The sequence below is a fragment of the Filicampus tigris genome, chromosome 18 (genome assembly GCF_054856515.1).
Source record: "Filicampus tigris isolate MCC_2025a chromosome 18, RoL_Ftig_1.0, whole genome shotgun sequence".
NCBI lineage: Eukaryota > Metazoa > Chordata > Actinopteri > Syngnathiformes > Syngnathidae > Filicampus > Filicampus tigris.
Genome location: NC_141234.1, coordinates 9,960,565 through 9,980,426, shown reverse-complemented (window position 1 = coordinate 9,980,426; position 19,862 = coordinate 9,960,565). Strand labels below are relative to the sequence as shown.

The window sequence follows — 19,862 nt, the reverse complement described above, 5'->3', positions numbered from 1 at the left end:
CCATCCATTTTCTATACTGTTTATCCTTATTAAGGTCCAGGGTCAGCTAGAGCCTTTCCCAGCTGACTTAGGGTACAACCCAAACTGGTCGCAAGTTCGCAAGTCACATTATAGACAAATAACCATCCACTCTCACACCTGGAGTGCCACCTATATAGAGGATGCAATTTACCCAACATGCATATTTTTTGACAGTGCAAGCAACATGGGGAACAAACTCCACACAAGGATGAGATTTTATTTTATTTATTTTCAACCTTTTTTATCCAGGTAAGGTAATTGAGAACAGATTGTTGGCTCCAGACAGCAGCACAAAACAAAGCAAAAATAAAAACAAATGCTAATTTGATCAAATGTAGGTGTTGCGACATCTCCCGGCAAAAGGAGGAAATGCAAAGGCAGCAGCCTCGGTTGAAGCATACATGAGGCAGCCGTCGTGGTAGAAGCGGAAGTGACGTTGACTGCCGCGACCGCTGCCTGGTAGAAGCGGAAGTGACGTAAAAGCTGTCTCGACCGCTGCCGCAAAATACGCTTGGTCTTGCTGGAAATGTGAAAGAGACGGCGACTATCGTATTTATTTCAATAGTTATAGAGAAGCTGACATAAATGTGTTGGTCTCGATTCGATGTCGACGTACTGTTCAGATCCGTCCCAAAATGTCGAAACCTGCCCTACTAACCATCCATCAAGTATTGAGGAAAAGCTTCCATAGTCTGGAAAACAACCAAAAATTATGGATGAGCGTCTTAGCAGAGTGTATCCCTCTGGTGACATCTCTGGAGAACTTGGCAGAGCAGTCGAGGGCGCTTTCCAACATCCAGATCTCCAGCACGCCACTGAAAGACTTTCCAGAAGTGGAGGAACTGCTGCGTTTCAAGCTCTCGCAAGCCATGGATACGGTGTTGTGCAAACTCCACGAAAATATGTAAGTGAATATGCAAAGCTGGTGGTACTCCAACAAAATGACATGCAATCAAAGACAATGGGTGAATTGCTGGATCAAAATAGATGCTTTAAATCATGACACATTTTGACAGGGTTGCGGGTTAATTCAGAGGGACGACCATTATGATACAAGTGATATAGAAAATGGATGGATGGATATGCGTATTATTATGTAACAGTTTACATTCCAGTGATTATTTCCTCTTCTCACAGGGCTTCACTCCAGTCACTGAGAGACTCTGTGACTAACCAGGTCTCGACAGTCGTCCAGTTGTATGAGCAAAACACAGATAGTCTGGATTTGGTCACAGTAACCGAGCGCTCAGCCACCATCCCATCAGTGGTCGACATGCTGGAGTGGCTGCAGGATGCCGAGCGTCACTATCGACAACAGTATCCTCTTTGCTAACGTTTGGATGGGAATTGGATGACGCTGTCTGTTGTGCCCTTCCTCAAATCATGTGTTCAGATTCACGAGGAGGAAGACACTGCTGCACACACTCGGTTCAGGCAACCTCAATCTTTTGGGATCTGCTACCAAGAGATGGAAAGACTTGGACGCTCCCAGTGCAGAGGATCAAATCACAGGTTGATGTTAATTATTGCTGATAGTTCACTGAAGACAAGTTCATTCTGTTAACATGAATTTGTATGTAGAATATTGCTTGTAAGGCTAATGAAGTTCTTTGTCCAATTTCAGATACACTTTGCAAAGTGTCCTTCTTCGTGGAGTCTGGCTAAGGGAAACGGACAAGGACGTCCTCAAACTAAATATATTTAATAATACAGCACACAGATCAACATATCCACAGTTAAACTGCTTTTATTTCACACTTAAGAACAATGAAAACTCAATCGAGGCTGTAGCTGACAAAAATAACGATAGCAAATCATAACACATGAAACAAGCCATCATGGAAGCCTGAGGTGTTTGTTTTTTATGACAATAGTAGCTTTTTCAGTCACTCATTTTAAAATGCAAGGACTATACAGAACACAAGTTTGAATATAAATAAATACACAAAATACTGATATCAATACAGTCAACCAATAATTTAATATATTTTTTTGTCATTTTGCTATTGCTTCTTGACAGATATGTCTTCTCTCTACACATACTCCTTAAGTGGGAGACTGGTAGATGTGATGGTTTTGGGGAGATTTGCAGAAGCAGGTGAATTAGCAAAGCTTCGGCCCACGTAGCCCCTGCGGTACCTGCCGCCCCTTTCCACAAGGGGGCACGTGCTGCTTAGCACAGCTCCGCTGATCATCAGAATAACCGCAGCGGCCCAGCCCAGATAAATAGCCTGACCGAGCTCTCGTTTATGCATTACGGGCACGTTGGGGTTGTAGAAATCCTGAATGACCGTGTTAGCAGTCCAGGAAATGGGAATGAGAACGCACATGCCCGTCAGGATGAAAAGAATCCCACCGGAGAGTGCGATGCCCGCCTTAGCTTGGCGGTCGTCCCCGGCGCAGGTGGTGCACTTCATGCCGCAGCAGGATACGGTGCAGGAGAGCCAGCCCATGAAAATGGCCAAACACATGAGGGCGCGCGCGGCCTGGATGTCTGGAGGCAAGGCCAGCATGGAGTCGTATGTCTTGCACTGCATGTGGCCAGTGGTCTGGTAGATGCAGCTCATCCAGATGCCCTCCCACTTGATTTCTGACGTCAGGATGTTGCTGCCAATAAAGGCTGACACCTTCCACTGAGGCAGGGCCGTAACCGCTATCGACATGATCCAGCCGGTCACAGCGCAAGTGAAGCTGATTAGTTGCATGCCAGTATTCACCATGGTGACAACTGAGCAATGCCAGTGTTAAATCGGCACTTTTGAAGGATGAAATTGTTCTTTTTTTTTTTTTTTTTTTTCTTATCTCTGTCAGGATCCTCCCAAAGTGTTTTTTTTATTTTTGCTACCTATCGTCACCCAAGTGACTGCTTCTTCTCTCAGCGACAGTGTTCCCTTCTACCTGGCATCCAGTTGCAGCGTCGACCAGGGGTAATATGTCCCACTTTCTCCTGGTAATAGACATCCATCCGGTGAAAAGGATCACAGTGCCCCACACTTTCTCCTCCCTCTCATTCCTGCACTTGACTCAATGCATTATTGAGTAGGCGATAGCTGTGCAGCCACCTGTGGCAGTCTTCAGATGCAGGGTCGGTGGCGGTACGTTGGAATTCCAGTTTAATTATGAGACTTTTAGTGGGTAGCTTTACCTTGATAGGTCAGGCTCATACCTCATATCAAGCAAGGTTAAATCTGCCGTCGGGCCCTTATTTGGAAGAAAGTAAAGTACAGTATTCCCATCAGAAAATGTCTTCAAGAAGAAAGGAAATCCATTGGAAAATACGCAGAAAGACTCTTCATTCAATGTTGTCGCCGTGCGGACAACAAGCACTCAGGGATCCTAGCCTTGATGAAGCCACTTCAGATTTCAGCTGTTGCTCGGCTTTACCCTTCCCCCTCCGACCAGCCGCCTCTTAATGCTAACGGGGTAGTCCAAAAGGGTCAAATTCGGTGTTGAAATATCAGGTCGAACGGAACGTCAAGTATAACCTACTGTCTTCTGATCTGGGGGCGCAACACTGAACATGTCCTCATTCACATGGATGCAGGGGGTGGGGGGAGAGTCTAAGGGGGGATGTGGGGGGGGCAACAAAGGGAGGTAAGGAATGGATGGGTGGTAGGTGGATCAGTTGACAAAAACAACATGGGGTACGCTACAAAAGGATAGTTTAAGTCTAAGAAAATGACAACACTGCAATTTGTCGTACATGGTTCTCATAAATTATGGTGGAATTGATCATTTTTAATGGTAAAATATCCAATATAAATGAAGGCGTTTAATTTTTTTTGTCTTTATATCCAGTTTTCCCCACCTGCATTATGTACACACAACCTCAATGTGCTAATGAATTAAATATGTCATCAAGATCTGTGTTTCGGGTTTCCTTTCTTCTGTAGCACAGCTCACCGAGGTAACAGTGGTCATGACAACAAGTTGGGACACACTGAGTGGGGGGGGGGGGTGACGATGTGAATAGGGAACGTACATATGGTTTATTTCAACTTATTGTAAAATCTCAATATGTGTGTCTTTTAAAAAGTTGTTTCACAGCAATGTCGTTATGAGAGTGATACTGCTCTATTATGACATTTGTGGGCCAAAAATGCCATCTAGTGACAAAAACGCATGCACGGGAGCCTATCAGTGCAAAATGATCAGAAAACACAATCAATGTTACAGGCATAAAATACCAATTTATTACTTTGCACATAAACACAAGAGTTCCCTGCAGGCTTAAAAAAAAAAAAAAAAAGCATTTTATAATAGCAATACCTTGTGAATGGCCCAATACAGGGGAGGTTCTCCAACATGCTCCACCTACTGGTCAGAAAGTGTTGGACGGCTCCATTCTTTGAATTGAAGCATTCCAATACTTTATATTGCTATTAGAGAACACTAGCTGACAACATTTGTAGAGCAGAGCTAAAACGACCCCCTCCATCAAAAACAAATAAAATACACAAAGAACTCCATTAAGATAAGTGATATAACAAACCGATAATGGAAATTTTACAGTTTCTCATGCGCTCTCCCCTTTGGGACAGAAATAACTTTTCATTTCTAATCGGTAAAAAGAGGTAACCCTTTTGTGACTTGTGAGGGGGGGGGGGGGTTGCCATGGCAAAAGGAGACACCCTACAAAGAGGCTTGGCCACAGGCATAAACCAGGAAGGAGACAATGTGGAGGCTCACTACTGTAACTAGACAAAAACGAGAGGGGTATGCTCTTAAACGGGCCCATGTTTGAACAAAGTACCTCGTTTGAATTTGAACACTGCCCAAAGAGCAGACCCCACTTGCGTCTTCGCCTTACAATAGACAAAATTGACATTGTGTGGGAATCTTCCAAAATACACAAGGAGATTGAACAGATATTGCTAAACAGTCTCAACAAAGTTATAAACATTTACACCAAAGAAAGATTTAGATTTTGTCTTTATCCTTATAAATATGATTCCAAAAAACGTTTTTTTTTTTCTTCTTCTTTTAAGTAGGAGAATAGTCTGGCATGCAGGCAAGCAAAATCTACTCAACGAAAATTGTCTAAAGGCTATAACTATACCACCAAATGCACATCCCCACTGATTGATACAAGCAAATGAAACATGGGGAAAGAAAAAAAAAATACAGGGACAACAGTAGACCAAAAACCACAATGGTGAGAATTACTGCTTTGTTTTCCCGCATTTCAACTGTAGAAATTGGTTATATTGCTTTGCGCTGCCATTTTACAAACAGCACACGATAGTTTATCAGACTTAACCTTCGTTAAATATTCAATTTGTAAGACCAGATGAATATCAAACCACAGCCCCCCCGGTTTGCCTTATAGGGCCGCCTTTCACGCAATTCCAAAGTTATTGCATGCAATGTCCGGACACGCCTCCCATTCTCGGCTTAAAGCCAACGCGCACGCCTTCAACAGGTGAGTGCTCAAACTCATTCATAATAAACCTGCTGCTTTACGGGTGGTTTATTACAAAAGGGTTTTACCTTGAGCTGTACCCCCCTGATGAGGCGTGCACGGCGACCGTCACCCCACCACCGCTCTCGGCTGTCCGGAAGCAACACTCGGAGGCGGCCACTTGTGCAACTACAGAAGGCAAGTGATAGTTTAATGAGTGTTAATAGAAAGGGGCAGTGCTCATGCTAAAGTCAATTCATTCACTCCAGTGTTAAAAATGCATGAGAATAAGAAAGTCACACTTGTATAGCAAATACTTTAAGAGTAAAAGGGGTATACATCAAATACACAGAGTAATTGAAACCATTTAAAAAAAAAAAAAAAAGTTTAATCTCATTGCCTATCGCAAACCGTTTGAAAACAAAGCCCCCAATCTAGTGCCACTACAATTACAATCCCTGATTGTCGCCAGCTAACCGGTCAAAACCGACAGACAGTGACACACAGAGGCAGATCTGTTTCATCACTCTGGAGTGCTACACGGAAGCCCCCAATTTGCCACTTAGCTTCGAGTCGTCCTTGGACCAACAAAAAGGAAGCATGAGTTTATCCATCAAGGGGCCTCACGTCTTGTCGCCGTTAGCCGGGATGCTACAAGAAAACTCCAACCGAAAGCTCTACCGCCCTTAACCTGCAGCCCCTGAACTACTTGTAAAGATTCACCGCAACTGACTTTACAAAATGTCAAATCACAACAATTACAACATTGACAACCACGAGAACAACATCAACGGTAGCACTAAATTCTAAACAACAGTTTTTCAGATAACCACAAAACATCCTTATATTAAAATTTTACAAATCTGCTTTATTTGATTCGTATGTATAAATGCATAAAGGTAATAGAGATCGAGAGTGCCCTCTGTTGCTTGCCTAGCGTCCCGGGTCAGTGCAATGAATTGGCCATCATTTGCAAATGAGACCTAAAAAGAAAAAAAAAAAACTACTCTGGTTTCTGGCCTAGAAATTACTACAAGAGATATTAAAAAAAAAAAAAAAAACATCCCGCAGCGTCATCAGAAAATCAGGTCCAAAGAAAAATCCTATTTGTCACACCCAAGGTGGCGCTGATACGACTGCCGTTGCTGACGTTTTAGGCCTTATCCAAACAACAATTTACTATCACAGGTCAGACCTCAGCTATCACTGTTCCTCAGATGAAATACCACTCACTCCAGAAAATTAATAGTTGCATGTGTGCAAATCCCGCCCATCATAGTCAGAGTGTAACAATTTGAATCAATAAGCGACCCAGGACTGCTGGCAATCCCCACAACGCCTCTATGAGGCCTGTTTAAGTCATTTCTCTCAAAGCTGCACTAGAGATGTAAATATACGTTTATATGTACTGTTATGTGTGAATATAAAAACAACAAATCTGAGGCATTTACAGCAGTTATCTCCTCAATTTCCCTTTACAATTCAGTGGCCTGCCATGAAAGCATGTGCACACACAAACATACTCACACATGTATTTACAGAGACGCGCACGCATACGCCGGCTACTCTTTCGCAAGGATGGGAGGAAAGTAGTAATGGGCATGGACACCCAGGTCACCTCGTTTTGTAAAAGACTGAAGGAGGAAAAGTTAAAACACACTCATAAAAAGGAAAAAAAATATATATAATATATATATATTCATTCTCAAAAGGTCAACCCCCGCGCACCCACCCCCCATCTCTTCATGTAGAGTTCCCTCCCGACCACCCAATAAAACCCAAGACCTTGTGACAGATTTTGCCCTGGTGGGCTTTGAGGTAAAAGTAGATCAGAGTCCTGCTTAGCTGGGAGAGCGAAAGAGCCACGTCGACACAAGTGGTGCCGAAACGCTCCATTGCTCAGTGTATCTTAAAAATACGAGTGCAGACATTCAGATTCAGGAAAAAAATAAAACGACACAAAATAATGGCTCAATTAGTAGGATGTGTGTGTATGTGTGTGTGTGTCTGTGTGTGTGTGTGTGTGGGGGGGGTGATTTTCCTGTCATTTTCATCCGTGCATTGGAAACCCCTTGGGTTTGCAGTGCTCAATTGCTGGTTAGAAGGGCGACTTGATCGGGAACGCTGCCTTGAGCTTGTTTCATTAAAAAGCTACAGGACACAGAATCCCGTCAAAGTGTCGCTTTGGTGCACATTTAGGAAAATCAAAAGTGACTGATGAGGGGGGGAAAAAAAAAAACAAGACGACAAGGAAAAGACTAGCGGAGAACGGATAAAAATACAGACGGCATGGAAGTCCACGTGTGGACGGGCAGATAGGCTCGCTAGTTTAGGCGAAGTACATGGTGTGTTGAGTGTCATAGTGGATCTGAACTGCCTTGGCCAAAGCCTGAGGGTCACGGCCATTACTCTGGCCTGACACATGGCTCCCCTCAGCACTGCAAAAAAAAAAATAAATAAAAATAAAAAAAGGTAAATGTTAGCCTTGTGATGCAAACTAACAATTTCAGGCAGGAGACAGAACCAGGTCAAGCTCACCTGTCGTGGTCTTTGTCCACCAAATGATATCGGGCACGGAAAGCCACCAGCCTGGCGTAGTAGGCGGGTGCCGGGATGGAGACGGAGCGCGTGCAGCGGACGTAGGTGTGGCACAGCTGGTAGGTGAGGAGCTGCAGTTCATCGGCCGTGAAACAGTTGTCATCCCACAGGACGTGGTAGTGGGATGGACGACTGGTACCCTGAGGGAACGCGGGTCAAGAAAATGTTTTTGTAAGAAGAAAGAAAATGTGTTTACACTGGTACCTTGATTATGATTTTTCATTCCATGACCAAGCTTGTAACTCAATCAATTTTCCCCATTGAAATGCAATTAATCCATTCCAGGTCCGAAAAAAAAAAAAAAACTTGTTGCGACAATTTTTTTTTTTTTTTTTTTTTTTTTAAACAAAGTAGCACTAAATAGTGGGAACTTTTAACAAAATTTAAACTGGGTTTGATGTGTGCCATTAGGGGCGTGGCCTAGTTAGTGACGTCAGAAGCTGAGTCGAGTTGAGCGCGTTCAATTGTCACACTGTTCCAATTTGGACGGGACTATTTCAATGCAAAAATACATCAGTGAAAACTTGCATCATGTACCCCATTGCATTCCAAATTATTTTATGCCTTTGCTTTGTAGTGGATTCACAGAATTTAGAGCATGTAGAGTCGCATCTAGAAATGTGCGCAATACAGTGCCTCACCTGAATTCCAGCGTGGCTGCACAGATAGAAATCAAACTCGGACGGATGTGTAATGGTGCTGTCCACTGTGGTACCAGCTGGTACGTTACCACTCTTTCCAACCTAAAAGTAACACACGGAAAGAACAGACATTTTATAATGCAGTGGTAGATAAAATAAGAATGTAAACGTCCCTTACCCTCTCAGCTTTGTCAGAGCAGAAAAGACGAGTGTGGTGGCGTTTCTGGACCACAATGTAGGTAATGCCAGGCCGGTAATCCTCCTCCAGACTGATGCACGCTTTCCTGATGGCTATTAACTCCGGCCACGCTACCTGAAAATGTACAACCAAAAAAATGTAAAGGAACATTTATAACCATTTATTATGTGTCGAAACAGACAAAAGAAACCATACATGCAAAACCATGCAGAGAAAAGCTAAAACCGAAATGTTTTTGAAATCCTCCACTGCGTAATTAGGAACATAGCGTAATGTGGCACCTGTTTCATCTGGCCTTCAGACACACCGCCCCGATAATAAATGATACGAGTGGGCTTGAAGCGTGTGGACTTGTAAAACTGGATCAGTAGCTCCCGCACCATGTTGGTCAGATCTTGAATGACCTCCTGACTGAAGAGCTGCTCCTAAAGAGACCAAAAAAAAAAAAAAAAAAAGGTCTTGTCAAAAATTACCAGCACTAAGGAAAAAAATAAATAAAATACCAACCTCCCAAGTTCTCATCTGAATTAATTTCCTCTTGTAACTAAAGACTAACCTCTCCTCTATAATGCTGCAAATTCAAAGGGTTTAAAAACCTGGGACATGTCTTGACGGGACGTCTGGACTCGCACTGTAGCGCAGTAACGGCTGGGGTGGCCATCCATGCTGCCCACCACCGCCGCTATAGATGGCTTCTTCCCATCACCTGCTGGAGGATGAGTGACATCTGCGCCCAGGAAGATGACGGGCTGCTGGAACACGGACGGCCTGAAAAATACAAACAGGAAAAATAAATAAATAAATAAAAAATAGTGGCGCCAAGATTATGGAGCTTCAAGACATCGCACAGGACTCACTCAAATCACGACTTCTATGGATACAACAGCACTTTGTCACAGCTAATGTTTTTTTTTAAAGTTCTCGATAAATAAAGTTGAGTTGGTCTGGTGTTAATCACGTCTGTAATTTTCAGATGACTGTTATCATGTGAATTTTTTTTTTTTTTTTTTTTACTCTGAAAGGTCACAAAGCCACAAAATACTGTGGTACAAAGATGCAATATTGCCAAATAGAAAAGTAATATCTTTGTTTTATATTGCATAATTCAACCAACCTAAGACATTAAAGGAAAAGTCAACCCAAAAATGTTATTATCAATGTGTTGTATTTGCCCCCACTACTCTAAACGCAGCATTCTGATTACAATTGCTACGTGCTCCGTGACTGGTTGTTACTTGAGCCCTGAGCAACTGTGATGTCATTTTCAGTCGACAGAAAGTGACAAAGAGATGTCTAAAAACGGGTGGATTTTACTTAACCCATATTCCACAAAAGCAATTGTAATCACAATACCATGTTTGCCTAAAAGTGGGGGCGCAGACAAATCGTAAAAAAAAAAAAAATTTCGGTTGACTTCCCATTGAAAAAGAAAAAAGGCTCCAGACCTCTGGTGTGGCACGAGGACGTTGTTGATGCCACCCAGCTTGGCATTGATCTTGAGGCAGAGGTTGGAGAGCGTTTGCGGCGACGTCTTTACAACGTTCTTCACCTGAACGCACTGGGTGGCCATGCCGAGGAGAGTGTCTCCCACTCGCTTCACCTCAGCTGTGGGGAAGAATCGAGATGACCAAATAATTGTTAAAACAAACGTTCCTTATGCCTCACCTAGTTTTACCTCATGCACTGGGACATCAAACCACAAACAGCACGCTTACCATAGACGGGCGTTTTGCCGGGCAGGATGACAACAATGAGCTGTAGACCCACATAAGACATCTTGAGGTGCTTGAACATGGGTTCCACACTGTCCGCTCCTTGTGCATATTTACAGAAACACGGCTGGCCCTGAATGGGCATCCCAGCATCCTTTGAGATCTTACGCAATTGGTCAGTGAAGCTCCTACCAAAATTAAGCCAAGCTCATTAGCAACCAGCAAGGAGCAGATGATATCCAAGGCTCTCCATTAAGCGCGACGTAGCCGGTAGTCGGCGCACTTTAACGAGGACTAAAAGCTTTGCAAGTGATGCTTCTGATTTATTCATTCTGGCACTCACTTCAGCAGGTCCTCTCTGCACTGTTTCTGTGGCGCGAAGCAGGCCACAGCCCAGACCTTGATCTCGATGCCGGCATAGAACTGCTTGCCCCTCATGTCCCACACGCCCTGATTGGGCGTGGCCACCGTTTTATTCTGCGGAGAGAGTCCCTACCCTCTTAGTCAACCCCCCGGTTGGATGAGCTGATACACAAGGTTTACTGCATGGATTAACAGGCAAGAGGATAGCCAAGACACATTCAACTCTTTTACACTTTCTATCATCATTTTTCCAGGCCTCATGGAAGCTTTGTAAAACTTCACACTAAAGGATAATGTGTGCGTTTACATTTTTGAGATTGCTTTCATTTTCATTTAAAGTAATGCAAATGTCTCAAAAACGTTTTCATTTTTGTTCCAAGTGTGTCACTGTTTTTGCACAGAATAATATCTTGCTCCGAATTGAATATGGTTGTAAATACAAATCCAAGTGGGCAGAAGCTTTCTACTTGGTTAACACGCTTTACTAAAGTCTATTAAGAGCCTAGTTGGTTCCTTAGCAAATGACCCAAGTAGTTAATTGTGGCCATTTGGCAACATGTGTTTAGTGATTCCCTAATTCATCAAGAAATAGAAATACATACTTGTATTGGTCAAGGATTATTTCAAGCAATAGAAACTAAATCATAGAGTATGTTACAGATGAGCAAGACAAAAGCCTTTCCCATATCAAAATGTCAGGCAGTACAACTGACGCATACAAACAAACTTAAAATGAAATCTGGACCATTCATTCAAAGCAATGAGACAAATGGGAAAGGCTTAAAGTCCACATTTAAAAGGTATTCACTGGAAGCCGATTAGACTTGCTGTCCCAGGAGGCAAATGGCCAACTATTCAATTGCGAGTGGAAGAAAGAGTGCCGTGTTAAGCTCTTAAATCAAACAATGTGAACAACTGTAAATCGAGCGCAGAACAAAATGCGAAATCCATCCAAACACTTATAAAGAGAGAGATCAAGATTATATTACGTGTCAGCAGAATTGCAGGGTGTTTTATTTCTTGAAAGAAAGCCAAATTGCCCCTCAAATGGCTTAATTTTTTTTTTTTTTTTACTGCTGTGCACATTGTAGTAGGTGATAACAAGTCTCATCGGCATCCTGGTGGCAACGCATTCATCTCACCCCCATTTACGCGCAATCCTTGAATCCCCATTCAGCCTTTTTCACCAAGGATGGTGAAAGTACCGGGCTAAGTTGACATTTTTAAACAGGAATACTTGCTCCGGTCTTGGAATAGATGAAAATATCTCAGCATGCCGATTTCCCCATGGATCGGCACAAAAATCTCAATCGCCAATTTCAGCATCAATCAACGCAATTGACTTGGTTCTCTCCAGATTCAGACCGGATGGCTGAATTGAGATTCAGTGGGTGAATCAGCAGTCTTTCATGATTAGGATTTTTGGAAATGATTCAATATGTTCTCAATGTGGGACTAAATCTTTAGTTACAAATAACATAAATCAACATACCATTGCTCCACAATAGAAGCGGATTAAAACAATACAATTTTATGCGTTACATAAATACATGAAATAAATATGGGAATGCAATTGAGTGGTTCCACTTTCTCACGTGGCCACTTTGTAAAATTAATTGCCCACCCCTGGTATCGAAGATTTGCACACTGAGACTGCTGAGTTGCACCGCAGGATTTTCCCCACACAGGGCTTCTTCCAGGTCTACTTAATTGCTGCTCTAGTTAGTCTGTAAGGAAATGCATTCTTTTTTGTGCTGTTAGGTTTTGACGTAGTTAAATTAAATTTGATTCATAACCAATAAAGGGCATTAATATATAGATGACTCAATAAGACTAGTTCTGCAAACCTGGAAAGAAAAGCCCATTGTTCCCACATTCATTCTAAGTGCATTCATCATTTAGCTTGTGACCCCAAAGTGTAGCCCCCGTCCCGGTACTCACCCTGCCACAGTCCCTCCCTGTGTCTGTACTCACCCGGCCCCCATACTGTAGCATGGGCGCAGGGAGCACTCGTCCGGTCACCTCAGTCATGTCATTGTGGACCACAATGCCAAATTCCTTCAGATACGGGTCCGGGCCCCCGACCATGCTGTTGCTTTTGACCTGGGTGAGGTAAAGAGGAGATTAGGACAAAAGGGGTGAAGGAAACAAACTTAGACCACACATGGATCTTCACTCACCAGTCTGCTGATCTCTTCTTGTCTGTCAGGGGCAGAGCGAGCGGTCGCTTTGATCATGGTGGACGTCTGGTTGTCGGTCAGTTTTTTTATGCAGCGTTGTCCGGCTACAATGTTGCAGACCTACATTGCCCATACAAAAAGTGAGCGGTCATTAGGAGGAGGAGTTTTGTGGAACACTGAAGTCACTTTAGGATATTAAAGTGTAAAAACGGTCTCTTTCTCACCTCCAATGGCAGGTAAGTGTGCTTCTGTTCCTGTCCTACCTGCAGACAGGGTAAATGTGGATACTTGAGCTGCAGATTGTACTTCTGCTTGAAATACTGAGCGACTGTGCACTCCATTGCCTGGCCATTCTCAAGCTGTAAGGGGAACCTGTCAGGAAAAGGACAATGTGGATAAACTGCAAAGAAAACAATACAGTCATTTCTAATACAAATTCGCAAAACATAAACAGCTTGAGATTGGTCAAAATGACAACAGCCGGTAGCGACTTACGTTTGGTGGCTGGCCGGCCGGCGCGTAACATTGCACACACGATACTTCCGCTTCATCTGACCACAGTGTGTGACCTCCACTTTTAAGCCTGTTAAAACAAGAAAAAAAAGAAAAAAAGGGGGTACAGCAATGCAGAGCAGCGGGATTCTATTTCCCCGAAGCAATGTCAAACACAAACACTATTTCGCCAACACTCACCTCTTATTTCCTTGGTAAATTTGACACGCTGCGAATCAGTCAGGGGTTTGGTCTGTTCATTGATGTTCTGTATATCTAAAACTTCGCACATGAACTCAATCACAGGCTGAGCACGGTAGAAAGCAGTGGCCGACACTGGGAGGGGAAGAGAGATGCCACATTAATCAATAGTCCTCCTTAATTACTAACTATGAGCAGAGCAATTTCATGCATGATATATCGTAGGCAGAGCATGGGATCGAGTGGAAGGGGCAAAAAGGAATGTAGCGTTGATTATGTACAGATGCTTTAAGGAGGCTTCAAACGTAACGCAGTCAGGCTGAAGGTCCTATTTCAAGAACGATAATTTGGTCTAAATAGCGCATCTGACTTTGCATAATGGAAAAAGTTACGTGTGAGTTACTTGGGAGGTTGCTGGATTGCATATTTAGGGATTGTTAATGTATAAGAATTGCTCACAAAAAAGTGAGGTTAGGGTTAAACTACACTTGGGTCTTTTAATTGATTTTTGGGGGAGGTCCGAGTGTGAGGGTGTGTTGAAAAGATTTTGAAAAAAAAAAAATGTCCGACAGTCTAAGCTTAGAGAAAGGCACATCATGAGGAAACTATGTTCTGTTTTGTTATGACACATGAACATTTCTTTTTCACAGTAATCATATTGTGAAATCTTTTAAGTCAGCCAAAGAGTTGCAGCACAGCCTAACCATCAATGTTGAGCATCATGTTCCACATAGCAGGACGGACGGACTGATGGAAACCAAACCACACTTCCCTTCCTCCACCCAAAGGATGGTAGTAGCCTTCAGGAGGAGAAAAGAACGAGCGCCCCACTGGAGTGTACCTGTGGAAATCGGCACCCAAAAAAAAAACTTTTTTTTTAATTAAAAAAAAAAGTGGAGTCAGGTTTGCCATGTCATCATCACAATACCTTAATATATGCAGATTTAAAAGCTAGAAATGGCATCCATTATGTGCGACAATTTGATCAGGATGCAAGATAGCATGAAATTTGGTCGATGACTCAAACAGTGCAACGCAATAAGACAGCCACACATTTTGAGTAAAGTGTCGCAATCGACAAATGAAGACCTCATGGAAGGGAGATGCCGCGTGATGACATCCAGAGCCTGGACGGAGTCCTCCGGGACTTCATTCAGGTGACCGGACAAGGCTTCAAGGAGCATCTGAAGACTGACCACAGACACCCACTGCAAGGACACCTTGAAAGTTTGATCCTTCCCTTCGCCAGGTAGCGTCACCTCCAGATCCACCTAACCATGACGGAGAAAATGAAAACCACAGAACAAGGCAAATACGTTCACAGAAACAAGCAGCATTTCAAGGAAAAGGATAATAACAGGTTATTTCAAGTCGGATCCAGGTGTGCCTTGCCTTCAGGAAATGGAGTGTGATTCAACTATTCGGAGTAAATGTGAGATACTAACCCTGTCTCTCCCTATTGGCAGTGGATGTGCTGTGTACATGTTCCTTTTCCCATCATAGCCAGGTTGTCGATCTCCAAATATTTGCATCTTGAAGTGCCGCACCATCGTGTCCACCACCTCCCTGGAAGGCAAGAAAATGAGTGCCAAGGTGCGCAAACGGTAATAATGACACAATGTGGTGCTGTTGACAAGGGCGGGGACTCCAAATTGACGCAAAGCTACCTGTTGACCCTCCGCGGCCGTTTCTCAGGCTTGATGTCAATATCATAGTGATAGACATCAATCTTGGGAATCTGCACTTGGAAGTGGTTGGCCAGGAGACGGATGTGTTTCCCCACCGTGCCGAGGCCGGGACGCCGCGGAGGCTGGAACAGAGAGGTAGGGGCAGGCGGGCCTGGAGACATGGAAGGAAGAGACGTCATTCACCCGAATTTCAACGCCGGGCTTGTTCACCATTTCATCGGGGTCACCTGTGCTGAAATAGGCCCACGAAGGCACGCACAAATGCGCTGCCGATTGATCCTGGACTCTGGCCTCCCTGACCATGTGGGTCAAAGTGGGGTCAGCGAAACAATGACCTCCAATTATCAGTCGGCCCACCCCCAACTCCGCCCAGACATACGAGGGCACCCACCCCAAACATTGAGACAAAGCCGACGCGTCTCTCAGACAGACAGCAGCAACGCCATATGGAGGGGTAGCGCGCAGTCTGGGATTACCGTTACATTTGGTACAAGGCGCAAATATCGCCCTATATCAACATTATAAATATAAAGTATAAAGTCAACGCATCCAAGCTAAATATAGGGTTGCAGAGGTTACATTTTTCAGTTGACCCTTTCTTGGACCCCTCGCTCTGTCATTAAGCCAGAACAGAGCATGCTCAGCAGTACAACTAAAGTATGATTTCTTCAGAATTTAGTCAAATTCAAGCACAGCAAAGTTTATATGAAGAGGAAAAAAAAAAAAAAGGCAACGATCCGAATCCCGCTGCCCTATCACGGCTCCCTCCTCCAGATACTGACTCATCTCCCTCACATCAACACGGATTTACATCCAAATGCGATAGTAGTTGTGATCGCATTTATCTTCATGTTGAATTTATGGGACATGCATGACCACAAATAGACGTTCAGCGTCATCAGCTTCGGTGGTATTGAAGGAGGGTCGGGTGGGGGCTGCTTTTGTCAACTGACAGCTAAAGGACTGTGGGGGTCCTGCTGAACTCCATGCAGCCACACGCTCCAGTTAACAAGTGAGGCGCGAGAGCGCAGACAATCAAGGCCCCGTTGCTTCACCAAAACACATTCGCCTGTATGCCCCTATCAAGAGCGGGCCCCAAATGACAACCCCCCATCCGCCCAGCTAAACACTCTTCCAGCATAGTAGCAGTGGTTTGATTGCTGCCTTGCTATTGTTAGCTTTGTATGACTGTCTGCGTGTGACTCATCCTTCTTGACAATGCCTTTATTCCCAGTGTTGTCTTTATCAAGTTGTGCTACAGTCTTGTTGGAACATGAGTTTAAGCTACGTTAGCACTTGACTAGAAATGTGCTGCAACGCACTGAAGCATTATTATTCAGCTATTGTTTTTAGAGCTTTTGAGTGTTTTGTTTAATGATTGTGCTCTTTGTAAATGGTTTATAGATTCATTTGAATACCATTAAAAAATGAAGAATTTCTCTTCTACTTTGATTTTTTGTAAAAGAGCTTGTAGCTTCCTATCTAGAGCCTCCTCAGCTGCTATCTCATCACTTGAAAAAGTCAAAAAATGGCTGATCAAAAAATGATTCAACAAAATATGACCCCAATAACCAGTCTACGCATCACAAGTTTTTTTTATCCTCCAATCTAAGCGGTCACCTATTTAGTGTTAGAATGAAAGTGAAAACTGCTTTTCTCTAACAGTCAATTCTGCAATCTTGCTGCTGATTACGTAGTCGGTGAGCGTCAATCAACTTTAATTAAATGGCCAACTAATGTCCAAAGACCACCATAGAAAAAGCTAGCTAACCAGTAAGTGGTACAGATCTGCTCTGAATCTGGCCTGTATTTCCATCAAGGGGAGTGTAGGCGGAATGGAGAGAGTCTGCTAATGGATTCAACAAATAACAGCGCAAAGAACCAACAACAATCGAAAAAGTATGTATTACTGTCACTATATCCAGTTTTCAGTTAAGTTATTTTGGTAGATGCGTGCCGCTGAATTGAACCAAAGGGGCTGAAAAACACTTGATTTTTTTCCGCCCACATTTATATGTGCATTGATGAAGGTACATTTATGTTAATCTTTATGTGTCCCGGGTAACCAAAGCGTGACCAAGCAGTTGGACAGCTGGGTCTGTGCTGAGCATGATGGTCCGGCCTGCTGATGACTCAGAGACTGAACAGGACTAAGCGGCCAGTGCACTGACGCCCACACCTGCAAATACCTGGATTAAGGAACTGCAGCGGACTGCGAGAAAGCTTCATTTAGTTGCTTCAAGAATTTGGGCTAAATTTGTGCACACTCATAACCATTAACTTGCCTTCTTTTTTCAGCACTCTTATCTAAATTTACCATATAGACATTAAAAAAAAAAAAAAAAAAAATTTAAAGAGTACTTTCAAAACCACAACTTCCATTGTGAACGTCATACTTTGTAAAAGTACCAAAACAATGTGTGCAGAATATTTAGGTATAAATTATTTACAATCTTATTTATGATTTGATATGTACCTGTGGCTAGAAAGTAAATCGTGGAGAGTCTTTGTTACTGAAATGCGCAGGTGCTGTCAGTGGAGGGGCGATTAATCATAGCTTGCACACCCTGTCAAAATACTTACACTCTCTCCTTTATTCTATCCTCTCTGCCTCTTCCTTGACAATCGCACCATGTGTTTGTGATTCGATAAAATACAGAACAGCATACTGTGTGTGGAATCTTTTTCCATTCCAGAGCATCTTTAGATAAGTGGTGCTCAATCACTTGAGCGTACAGGTGCGAGTTGCCCATTTTTTTTTTTTGTGATGGTACACTTCAATTACTTTCTGCTGCGCCCATGGTGTAAGTTTGCTAAAATCGTAACAATGAGAATTTCTAGTTTGATTAAAATTTTGTAAAAATCTGCATCCTAGTCGAGGCAAATAAAAACTTGCATGATAAAGCTTCCATAGTGAGTGTGAATGCACACACACCTGTGGACACTTGTCCAATTGATTTTCTCCATGCATCCCCTTGGCCCTGCCACATAACCAGCATTCTGATAATACATTTACAATTTCCACTGCAAAAAGAACACCAACGCCTTACTGTAACGCGTCTCCTCTTTGCTTGCTTACAAATGAGTGATCTAACACATTTTAGAAAATGTTGATATGCTCAACAAAGCAGTCTATCACAAACAAGAGGAAGGATGTGTTTATTTGTGTTACAAAAAAAATTGCAGCTTGTAATTGTTATCGCCTAGTGTTAAGGTGCACGCTTCCTTGAGACAACTGCACAGCCGGGAAGTGGCTTTGTTATCATATAGCAGATGAGTAACATGGAGCATGCCTGCAGCCGTGTGATGGTGAAAAGCGCCATCCATTCCCGCTGTGTCCTCACATGCGCATGGCTGCTGGCCAGGCAGGGGAGCCCGACGCAATAATACGGCCACTAAAATCTCGTGTTAACTCGCCAGCGATTCGTTAAATGTCTTCATTTTCTTGTTGAACCTTCCCTTTTTTGTGTGTGGGGGGGGGAGAGACTGATCTCGAACGGGAAAAGCCCAGAAAGCAAGCACGCTGTCCTGATGGCGATCGCTCAAAAATAAAACGGCTCGAGAATAAGGCTGGGCAAATATGTGGCACAATTTGCTAAACGTCGACCAGATGGCCTGCTGTCACTGTCCAAACATCTTGGTTTTGATCGATATGATGAAACATGTCGTGTAAACATCAACGTGAACACGCTACGAACGACGCGGAAGGGAGGAAGGAGGTCCTAGTTAAATCCCCACTCACACAATACCAGCTCCGACACGACGAGACGTGCGTGCCTAACATAAATAAAACCAAACGGCGATATCCGCAGAACACACACAATACACAAGCGTTCGACGTTCGAGCAAAGGAATTCACTCCACGTCAATAATGACACGCGGGGTGGGTCTGCGTTTGTTTTCCGTCCGTGCTCCGAGGCCTCAGCGCAGCCGCGGCCCCCAGTGAAGTCGCACACCTGAGAACGCGAGTCGCATGCGCGGCTCTCTCCGCTTAACGCTCGCCTCTCATTTGTTTCATTTCTTACCGGGTCCGAGCGCTTCCATTGCCGAGGCCTCTCTCTCCGACTCTGTCCCGGCCTGGCGGCTCCGTACCGACGCTGAAATTGGGGGCGGTATCGCGAAGCTTAAAGTGGCTAATTTAAGAAAAAGGGAATAAAAGACAGCGAGGTGTGCTGTTGACTGGGCTGGCTGACCCCAACTACTGATACTGCCGCTTCTGGCGCTGGGGATTTGTAACTGCGCATGCGCGAGTGGGAAGCAGTTTGTCGCAATGTGCGCATGCGCGAGTCCTTTGGCGACTCCAGTAAACACTAACCAAGCTGCAATTAAATTAGTCGTTTCTGAGGACGATTTAGATTTTTGTGCA

The 19,862-nt window shown here is 43.7% G+C and overlaps 3 protein-coding genes across 5 annotated transcripts; 1 reads left to right on the top strand and 2 right to left on the bottom strand.

The window, feature by feature from the left end:
* The first annotated feature begins 481 nt into the window (after window positions 1-481).
* Window positions 482-3,568, top strand: airim (AFG2 interacting ribosome maturation factor). Its single transcript, XM_086014968.1, has 4 exons — window positions 482-925; window positions 1,159-1,338; window positions 1,415-1,533; window positions 1,646-3,568. The coding sequence occupies exons 1-4, from the start codon at window positions 657-659 to the stop codon at window positions 1,684-1,686; spliced, it is 609 nt and encodes a 202-aa protein (XP_085871094.1). The 5' UTR covers window positions 482-656; the 3' UTR covers window positions 1,687-3,568.
* Window positions 1,693-3,559, bottom strand: cldn35 (claudin 35). The gene has a single exon (XM_086014967.1). The coding sequence runs from the start codon at window positions 2,739-2,741 to the stop codon at window positions 2,055-2,057; it is 687 nt and encodes a 228-aa protein (XP_085871093.1). The 5' UTR covers window positions 2,742-3,559; the 3' UTR covers window positions 1,693-2,054.
* Window positions 3,569-4,191: 623 nt separating the features above from the next.
* On the bottom strand, window positions 4,192-19,703 carry ago4 (argonaute RISC component 4). 3 transcript variants are annotated; one of them, XM_086014189.1, is made up of 19 exons: window positions 19,522-19,703; window positions 15,476-15,647; window positions 15,254-15,374; window positions 14,898-15,079; window positions 14,513-14,649; window positions 13,809-13,943; window positions 13,611-13,698; window positions 13,340-13,487; window positions 13,116-13,235; window positions 12,877-13,038; window positions 10,916-11,064; window positions 10,576-10,760; window positions 10,306-10,465; window positions 9,457-9,628; window positions 9,142-9,285; window positions 8,840-8,974; window positions 8,662-8,763; window positions 7,961-8,160; window positions 4,192-7,860 (listed from the first exon to the last, which is right to left on the bottom strand). In XM_086014189.1, the coding sequence occupies exons 1-19, from the start codon at window positions 19,538-19,540 to the stop codon at window positions 7,752-7,754; spliced, it is 2,640 nt and encodes an 879-aa protein (XP_085870315.1). In that variant the 5' UTR covers window positions 19,541-19,703; the 3' UTR covers window positions 4,192-7,751. The 3 variants fall into 3 exon arrangements, with proteins under 3 accessions (XP_085870315.1, XP_085870316.1, XP_085870317.1); XM_086014190.1 differs by having other exon boundaries at window positions 10,916-11,049; XM_086014191.1 differs by having other exon boundaries at window positions 12,910-13,038.
* Window positions 19,704-19,862: the final 159 nt, after the last annotated feature.